The sequence below is a fragment of the Echinops telfairi genome, unplaced genomic scaffold, assembly GCF_000313985.2.
Source record: "Echinops telfairi isolate 266 unplaced genomic scaffold, ASM31398v2 ScPeMD7_31;HRSCAF=116, whole genome shotgun sequence".
Taxonomy (NCBI): domain Eukaryota; kingdom Metazoa; phylum Chordata; class Mammalia; order Afrosoricida; family Tenrecidae; genus Echinops; species Echinops telfairi.
Window position 1 is genome coordinate 10,774,646 of NW_022103928.1, and position 9,949 is coordinate 10,784,594.

The window sequence follows — 9,949 nt, forward strand, 5'->3', positions numbered from 1 at the left end:
CCCATCATCATATATAAATATATTTACATATGCCTGTATTTAAACCTCGATAAATGCGCTTTGCCTCCAAGTTCTTTCCTCTATTTCCTTTTACTTTCCTCTTGTTCCACTACCATGCTCAGCCTTCATTTGGGTTTGAGTAATTCCTCTCGATTACATTGCCATTGATCAAGCCCTACCAGCCCTCCTACATGCTCCTCACCATCGATTTTGGATCACTTATTGTTCCCTGTCCCTGGGTTTGTTAACACCCACTTCCTTTCCCCCACCTCCCCCTCTCCCATGTGCCCCTGGAACTGTTGGTCCCATTGTTATCTCCTCCAGCTTGTTTATCTAGCCTATCTTATCTAGATAGACCTGCAGAGATGATAATATGCACAAAAAACAAGACAGAACAAAACAAAGCAACAAAACAAAACAGCAACCAAAAACCCCAGCTCTTCTTTTTTTCTCCCTTCCCTACCTTCGTGACCCTTTGATAGATTATAAATTATTTTCATATCTCACACCGACGGCTGGTTTCTGTTGTTCCACCTGGAGGGGGGGGATGTGGTTATGTGTTGATGTGATCGGTTCTCCCTTTCTTCCCTTCCCGCTACCCTTCTGGTAGTGCTATATCCTGTTCCTGGATTCCATGTCGTGACCTTTTATCTCTGTGTAGTGCTCAGGTCTAGTCCAACGTGAGAAGCAGCACTGGGGTCATGATAGTGGGGGATGAGGAAGCCTCAAGGAACCAGAGGAATGTTGTGTGTTCCATCAGTGGTTACTGCACCCTGGTTTGACTCATCCTTTCCTTGCGACCCCTCTGGGTCTCTGCTCTGACGCTCTCAAATTCAACAAAATGTTTTTGTTTGTTATGGGTCTTCTGATACCTGTTACCCAGTCCTGATGACACTCATGATCGCACCAACTGGTGTACTTCTTCCATGTGGGCTTGTTGCTTCTCTGCTGGATGGCTATATGTTTAACTTCAAGTCTTCAAGACCCCAGATGCTGTATCTTTTAATAGCAGGGCACCATCTACTTTCTTCACATTTGCTTATGCTTCTATTGTCTTCAGTGATTGTGTCAGGAGGGTGAGCATCAGATTGCCAATTTTCTATGTAAAATTAATTTTTTTAAATTAATTTTATTGCGGGATCAGATTGCCAGTTTGTTAGAACGTGTTCTTGTATTGAGGGAGGGTATGAGCAGAGGTCCAAAGTCCATCCATTACCTCAGTGTATTGCCATGTAAGTATATGTACATAGGCCAACACCTCTATTTTTAAGGATTAATGTATTTACTTATGTACACACCTATGCTTATACCTCTATCCATAGCTTTGCTTCCTAGATCATTCCTCTGCTTCCTTTTGCCTGGAAGAAGGCTTATTAACCACCTTGATCAACAAATGACACAACTTTGTTTGGTGAAAGCAGAGAGAACTTGAAGCATTTATGGATAAAAAAGACAACAGTCTTCAGTAATGGATTACAACTCAATGTAATGGAAAGAAAACAAGGATTCCAGTGCATTCAGCTGTTAACCACAAAGTCAGCAGTTTGAACCTGCCAGCTTCTCTTTGGGAGAAAGAAAAGACATAATTTTAAAACTCCTAAAACAACATCAAAACCTTTGAAACACAGCAAAAGCAATTTGGAACAAGAAGCTCACATATCAAAAAAAAGTATCAAAAGCAATGCATTAATGCAAGATCGTCAATAATTAGATCAAGAGCAGCAAAATAAACTTTCGATCACCAGAAGAAAATAACGATTAGAGCAGAAATAAATGAATCAGGAAACAGAACACAATAAAACAAAACAACACTGCCCTCAACTCAATGCCAACTCGTAGCGACTGTATATGACAGGGTAGAGCTGTCCTGTGGGTCTTTGAGTATGCAATTCTTTATGGGAGTAGAAAGCCCCATCTTTCTCCTGAACAACTAGGGTTTTCAACTGCTGACCTTGAGGATCACTGCCCACCCCTGGTGGTCTAGTGGTTACACACTGGACTGCTAACTGCCAGGTTAGCAGTTTGAAACCACTAGCCACTTTGCAGGAGAAAGAGGTGGCTTTCTACTCGTAAAGAGTTACAGTCTCAGAAACCCACAAGGACAGTTCTACCCTGTCCCATTGGGTCACTCTGAGTCAAAACTGATTTGATGGCAGCAAGTTACAGAACACAACAGAAAAAGAACAAATAAGAATCTAGATCTTTGAATGGATGATCAAAATCGACCAATCCCTGATACACGTAACAAAGGAAAAGAAGCAAATATCACAATTCAGAAACGAAAAAGGTGGTATCACAAAAGAACCGACGGGGAAAAAAGAACACGGTATTATACTGAGATGGGTACTATACTCATCTTTAACACCAGTACAAAGGCGTCTCTGGTGCAACGCAATCAGGTGGTTCTCTCTCCCGCGTGTGGCTGGGACGAGATAAGGGCTCCAGCTTCTCTACCTCCGGCCTTTTCCAGGGTCTGATTTAGGTAGCTGGGTCGGACGCTCTCACCCTCACCTAAGGGGAGAGCCCAAGGAGAAAGGGAAGGGGCCCACAGCACCACCCCCGCTTCGGCGGCGGGGCTGGGGGTATGCTCGCGTCAGCCGGGGCCCAGTCAGTGCCATCGCCAACCGTAGGTTCCGCCCGGGCCCCGTCCACTGCCGGGCAGGGCCCCGCCCACGGCGCAGGCTCGCCCACTGCCGAGCAGGGCCCCGCCCACGGCGCAGGCCCGCCCACTGCCGAGCAGGGCCCCGCCCACGGCGCAGGCCCGCCCACTGCCGAGCAGGGCCCCTCCCACGGCGCCGGCCGGCGAAGGTGTCCGGCTGCTCTCTGGCGCCCCCTGGCCGGGCGCGAGCGTCCCAGGTTTCCGGTGAGCGGCGGCCGCCGGCTCTGACGACTCCGTCTTCGCGAGCAGTGTTGGTCTCCTCCTCTCCTCTGTAGCCCCGGCTCCAGGTGGGACGCGCCCCGAGGCTCCCGGGACCTTACACTGCTCCCCCTCCCGCAGCGCTCTGCGCGCCATTCTCGCCGGTGGGCCGCCTGCCCGTCCCGGCGCGCCTTCCTCGCGGACTGCAAGCTCTCCGCTCTCCCCGCCGGCGACTTCCCGTGCCTGGCGGCCGGGGCAGAGGGCCGTGGGCAGCCGGCTCCGGGCTCCGGGTGCACGGCGCTTACAGCACGCGCGGGTCCGGGGGCGCTCCCGGGCGCCAGGAGGATGCCGGGCTCGCTGCTAGCGACGCGCGGGCCGCTTTCCTGGCCGGGGTGGAGCCGCTCTCCCAGGCTTCTCCTAGACGGCCCGAGGGCCTGGGAGCTGTGGTGCTCGTCGGCCGGATGTCCCGGGGATCTTGGCGACCCCGATGGAAAGTCTTGGGCGGCGCCGAGGGTCGAGGCCCCTTGCTGCGGATCCAGTTGCAGGCATTCCCTGAGCTAGGTCATAGCAGACGGTTGGTGGCCCTCCAACTCGCTTTCTCAGGCGCAGCCAAACCCTCTTTTAACGCCTGCCTGGCACCCAGGGTGGGTTTTGTGGCAGGAAACGGGGTGGGGGAGGGACCTATAGAAGGCCTCACAAGTGTTATTTTTTGTCTCCGACCTTCTTAAAACGTTCCCACGGTACCCACCACATTCTGCATTTTGCCCTAGTGCTCTTTCTGGCACCCCTTCTTTCGTTGGAAACCCACAGGGGCAGTTCCACCCTGCTCTACAGATTCTGTGAGTAGGAACCTGGGTGAACATGGGTCGTGGGTGGAAATTTCACCAAGGGACATGAGGGGCGTGACACCCTCCGCTTTGTGCTGAAGGAGTAAAATAGCATAACCACTAAAACTCGCTCCTGACGGAGAAGTGCACCCTCCTGGCCCTGGGCGCCTTGCAGGAAGACTCAACTCCCAAAAGGCTTTCTGCCAAGCCCCCGGGTGGTATTTTAAACATCAGCAGCCACCCTCATCCAACTTGCTTCGGCAAGTGGGTACGTGCTCTCTGCAAGAATCAAGAGTTCTAGTTGGCGTCTTTAGAATTTTCTCCAAACCTAACTACTGTTCCTCCTCCATGGGTAGGTGAGTACAGTTCTCTCCAGTGCTCAGTAGAGGACATTGGATTTGGGGAGCCCAAGATCGTAAACAGTGACCTTTTTAAAGGGCAGCTGAGTCGAAAGATGCACTGGCTAGCCCATTTATCCTTCCACCTACCTTCAAGCTCTGAGCAGTGTGATTCAGTGAGCACAGTTGCTCCAGGTGGAGCCTGGGGAATTGTCGTGTTAATGTATGAAGTGGTCATCTCCTTCCTGCTGCACACCATTAGAATCTAGTCTGTAAATTTACTGTCTTAAAAGGGCTGCACCTGTAACGGCTTTTGACAGGTACATTAAGGAAGGAGTCCCTGGGTGGTGCAAATATTTAGTAAGCCCATTTGCTAACTGAAAGAGTGGAGGTTTAGGCTACCTGAAAGTGCCTTAGAAGAAAGGCCTGGTGTTCCGCTTCTGAAAAATCAGTCATTGAAAACCCAGTGGAGTACAGCTCCGCTCTGACATGCCTGGGGGTGCCGTGAGTGGATGTGGTTTTATCATAAGGACTTAGTGCCAGAGTCTCCGGCCCTCTGCACCTCCAGCCATCTCATTCAGTTATTTCGTGTGTTACTATCTAATCGTCATTCAGAAGATGGCAAAGTCTTTTAGCATCGTTCTCAGGCAATGTGTCTCTTTCTAACAGGTTTGAGGAACTTCTTGGCGGTACTGAGTGTTAAAGGGGTAAATATATTCATTACCAGTAATCCTAGTGTTACAATTAATATAGACAAGGGGGCTTCAACTGACTTGTGGAAAAATGGGATGAAAGATAATGGATTTTCCCCACAGACTTTTTGCAGCCCTCTTTTGTACTTTGTACATTTTGTAAAATTGCTATCACTTTACTGTTAGGTGACAGTTCTAACTAAAAAAAATAATTCAGATCAGCTTTGCAACAGATAACTTTCTTTATCCAAACTCACTGCCATCGAGTTGATTCTGACTCACAGTGACCCAACAGGACAGGATAGAACTGTCCCTGTCGGTTTCCAAAACTATTAATCTTTACTGAGTAGAAAGCCTCATATTGCTCACTCAGAGAGGCTGGTGGTTTCAAACTGCTGACCTTGAGGTTAGCAACCCACTATGCCACCAGTAATTCTACTGTGTTACATTATAAAAAGTGAGTTTTGTAAAGAAGAAAACTGAACAGAGATTGATGCTTGGCTCTAGGGACAGGCAAGCTTAGGCCTGAGACTGGGAAGCTTACTTTGGAGGGGTTTCTAAGTTAGGAGGATATCGGAGTCAGGGCACCATATGTGTTAGGCTGTGAGGGCTTTTCCTCGATTCCTGCTTCTCAGCATGGAAAGAATTCATACACCAGAAGCCCCAAACTGAGTAAAAGTAAAGAAGTATAATGTTTGATGATCGTACATTGTCACAGATAAGAACTGGTCATCTCCAGGGATCTTAGAGAGGCTTTAGAGCACTCTGAAAGTAAACCACTGTGCTCACCACTCCAGAGGAGAACTGGATTTCTCCTGGCATCCTCACTGGCCAGTTAGGATCTCTGGTATCAGACCTTGAATTTGATTGTACATAGACATCTCTGCCCATTGCCCATGATAGTGAAAACTGATTATGAAAGCAACCAGTCCATCCTAGCGAAGAGCAGACCTCCCTGGAAAGCATCGATGATGTACTTTAATAGCCTAGCATTTGATGGACTGTCTTTTATTCATAATGCAAATCAGACGAAACCAGTTGCCTTCCAGTCAGTCCTGAGTGCTGGCAACCCCATATGCGTCAGGGGATAATTGTGCCCCACAAGGTTTGCTGTGCTGATCTTCTTTGGGAAATAGACCGAATGGCATGGTTTTTGCCTGGGACATGGTAGAAAAATCTCACTCAATAAAGATGGTCCTTTCAGGATGAGTTAGAACTGCAGTGAGGTTTGTGACCATGATGCATTATTGAGGCAAGACCAGAAAACACAGCAAAACTCCTGACTATCGATGTGGGTGGTACTGATTCAGAGCCACCCCCACAGGACAGGGTAGAACTGCCCCTTTGAGTTTCTGAGGCTGTCAGTCTTTATGGGAGCAGAATGCCACATCATTTTCCTGAGGGGTGGATGGCGGATTTGAACTGGTGAGTTTGTGGGCTATTTTAAGACTGGCCAGGGGAGACTTTAAAGGCAGACTGCTTGTGTTTCCTTCCTGGAGTTTCTACGGCTTAGCTGTGTTTATCACAGATATTATTATACCCACTAGAATGTATGCTTTATAAGGGCAAAGAGTTTTGTTCCTGACCACGTTTCCTGTTTAGCTGTGATTCTTGAGGTCATCGGAATTCCAGTGTATATGACTCTTTAGGGATGCTTCAGAATGTTTGCTCACTGAGAAAGTTAACTCCATTCGTTACTTCAAGATTTTATCATAGAATCATATGGCCCTCAAAGTCTGAAATATGGCCCCTCTGGGTTACAAGCCACCTCCTTGTCTGCTTTCATTCATCACAGGTTGGTTATTGGCTGGCTTGTTTGATGGTTCTGGCTCTAGGTCAGCGGTTCTTCACAGGAGTCGCCCAACTCATAACAGTAGCAAAATTGCAGTTATGAAGTAGCAGTGAAAAGAATTTTATGGTTGGGGGGTCACCACAGCATGAGGAACTGTCTTAAAGGGTCGCGGCCTTAGGAAGGTTGAGAACCACTGCTCAAGGTGATAGCTCTCCATGAGAACAGGGATCTACGCTCCTGTTTTCTTCACATCTGCATCCCTGCTCCCAGCGCTGTGCTTGGCACTTAGTGTGTGCTCAGTAAATAGCTGTTGATTACGCGGTGTTGCTCCAGGAGGGGCTGGAGTTTGTTGTATTATGTTTAGCCCAGGACCTCTTTGATTGAGGCAGGGCATTTCTTGGTGAAGATCTTCTCAATATGCTCTCTAGGTGTGGCGACTGCTATGTTAATGCTGCTTGTCTGTGGGTCATTGCTTCTGGAAGTGCCGCTGAGCAGCCAAGATGCAGCCCCTCCTGGGGCCTCTGGTCCTCCAGGCGCACCTCTGTATGACTTCGCCAGCATCCGCCTGCCCGAGGAGCACATTCCCTTCTTTCTGCACAACAACAGGCACATTGCCACAGCCTGTCAGAAAGACCCGCGGTGCCCTTATAAGGTTGGTAACACTTCTTCTATTTCCAGAGGGGTGGATTTTAGGTTGGCTTACTACTTTGGCGTTATGATTGCAGCGTGCAGGTGAAATTCTCTGTTTCCATGGTCACTGTGATTTATGCTTTATGGGTTTCATCAAAGGCTTTGATGGACTGAACTCTGCTGAAGATGTGTCTGATTTCCAGGGGTGAACTTGGGTCTGCATCCTCGTCTCTCCCACGAGTAGGCAGCCCATGTGATCTCTAGTCTCTGTAAACCAGCAAGGATTAGATTGGGTGCAGAAAGTACACCCAGTGAAATGAAAGACTGCCCCAGTTTCCTTAAACTGCACACTGTAAGGGTTCCTCTGGCTCTGTGTCCACATCATTACGTCAATGATGACAGCCGCCTTCCCTTTGTTTTCAGAGGAGCTGGGAAAGGCCTCCACTGGGATCCCATTAGGACATCACATGGGGCCTGAGAGGTCATTGTGAGCATTGTGAGCCGCTTCCTTCCTTCCTTCCTTTCGGCCACTGGCATGGGAAACATGGGGAAGCAAACTTGGGAACAGAGCAGTTGGGGTCTTGCAGAGGCCCCTTCTCCACACTGGATGGCCAGCCCGCCTGCTGTGCCCGGATCTTCTGGGGGCTCTGCTGATCCTGCTGGATGAGTCAGCGGTGATGCTGGAGGTCATTGGAATTCTCGTGTATATGACTCTAGAGAATGACTCGAGAATGTGCTTGCTCATTGCGACCAGCAGTTCCACTTGTTACTTGAAGGGGTTCCAATTCCAGGGATCCCTGGTAGTCTGGGGCCCCTGCGGGACACAAGCGGGTTATTTTCTGTTAGTAACCAGAGGTTGGCAGTTTGAAACTCACTCACTGGTACTGCTAAAGGAAGGTCTGGCAATCTGCTGCCGTTAGGTGTCTAGCCAGGAAAACTTATGGAGCAGTTCCACTCTGTGGCACACAGGCTCTCCAGGGGGCAGAATCGACTCGATGGCAGTGGGGTTTTCTGTTTGTTTGTCCATCTAAGTAAAGCTTAGTTTCATTTAGGGGACAGACTTGGTAGGGACAGTGATTAAGGAGCATTATTGTTCAGTACTTTGGGGACCTCTATTCACAGTACTTACTCCGGTTATTTTCATTACCACCCACCTGTCCATTTGTCATATTGCTGGGCCTCCCGTGCTGCTGTAAGGCTGGAAGCCATGCCTGCTGTATTTCAAGCACAAGGTGTCACCCAGGTTGGACGGGTTTCAGCTGAGCGTCTGGGCTAAGACAGATAAGGAAGAAAGAACTGGCAGTCAGCTCCCCCAAATGAGGTAATGAACAGTCTGTGCATTGCAGTGGTCCAGCGGTTCTCAACCTGTGGGTCACGACCCCTTTGGGGGTCAAACAACCCTTTCACAGGGGTTGCCCGATTCATAACAGTAGCAAAATTACAGTTATGAAGTGGCAATGAAAATAGGTTTATGGTTGGGGGGTCACCACAACGTGAGGAACTGTCTGAAAGGGTCGTGGCATTAAGAAGGTCAAGAATCACTGCAGTAGACCATTGTCTGGCACAGTGCTGAAAGAGGCGCTCCCCTAGGTTGGAAAGAATGATGCACGCAACAACAGGCTTAAACATCCTGAGCATCCTGAAGGTGGGGTTTTATTCTGTTGTGGATAAGGCTGCCGTGCCTGGAGTTAGTGCACTATAATGAGCAGCAGCATTTTCACTATGACTACATACAGAAATGTAAGGATGAGAGTTCTGGAGACGATTTGTTTTCTTTGTGCATAAGACCCGTGGTAAACGTGAGAAGCAGAGAGACAAGTCTAAATGTACCTGTTTTATGTTCTAGAAACACTTAGAAAACCTAAACTACTGCTGGGGCTATGAGAAATCCTGTAAGCCAGGCCTCAGGTTTGGGAACCCTGTGTGCAGCTATGTCGACCTGGGTTGGTAAGTCTCTCCCTTCCAGCCCTCTTTCCCTGCGGTGTGTGTTAAGCTCCAACGATACCCAGCTCAGTTCCTTTTGTATTAGATAGTCATTCCTTTCACTGTAAATTTGCTGATACATTCATGAGTTCAACACTCTTTCCGGGTGGGGGTGGGGGTGCGGCAGGAATATCTGCCATTCCCTCAGCCAGGGAAAGTAGTGTTCCCATAGCTAACCTACCCACCGTCCCTGGGAGGTGCAGTGCAAAGGATTAGCACCCCGCTGCCAGCTGGGAAAGTGATGGCTTGAACCCACCGGGAGGCACCGTGAATGAACGCGTGGTGGTCTGCTTCTACAAGGCTGGCTCGCCTAGGAAAGCCCCTGGGGCAGTGCCGCCCTGCGCGCACGGGTCACCGTGAGTCAGCGTCGCCTCCACAGCGACGGACACCAGAGGACACGCCAAGGAGGATGCGCTGATTCCTCTGGGTTCTTCGTGGGTTACTGAAGTCCGATTAGTACCTCCCGACAGGCCAGATTAGCGGGGCAGAGAAAGGACTAGTTACCAACCATGCGTTTTCTTCACTTCCCCATGGTTCCAACCTTAGTTACCTCTGTTGCGCGTTTTTACTTTAAGGGGCTAAGTCTGGGAATAATTTAAGTCGATGAGCTCATATAGTCAGGGAGAGTTTGGGGATGCTGATGGTAGTGTACTTAAAAAAACAAAAGCAAACCAAAGTACAGTGAACCCTCGCCACTTCGTGCTTCGACTTCCGCGGCTTCACTCTATCGCGGTTTTTGCGTGACAGCGCATGCTCTGTCATTACTGCCACTGATTGGCTCATACTGTACACGCTTGATGCCATAAATAATATAATAAATAATAAATGAT

General features: G+C 49.1%; 1 protein-coding gene across 1 annotated transcript in view; it reads left to right on the forward strand.

Moving 5' to 3' along the window:
- Nucleotides 1-2,899: 2,899 nt before the first annotated feature.
- The window catches only part of EOGT (EGF domain specific O-linked N-acetylglucosamine transferase), a 51,612-nt gene continuing 44,562 nt past the window's right edge, over nucleotides 2,900-9,949 (forward strand). Inside the window, exons 1-3 of the mRNA XM_045290122.1 lie at nucleotides 2,900-2,946; nucleotides 6,935-7,158; nucleotides 8,983-9,079. Of these exons, the coding sequence (XP_045146057.1) occupies nucleotides 6,949-7,158; nucleotides 8,983-9,079 (307 nt within the window). The 5' untranslated portion in view covers nucleotides 2,900-2,946; nucleotides 6,935-6,948. The remainder of the gene's footprint in view (nucleotides 2,947-6,934; nucleotides 7,159-8,982; nucleotides 9,080-9,949) is intronic.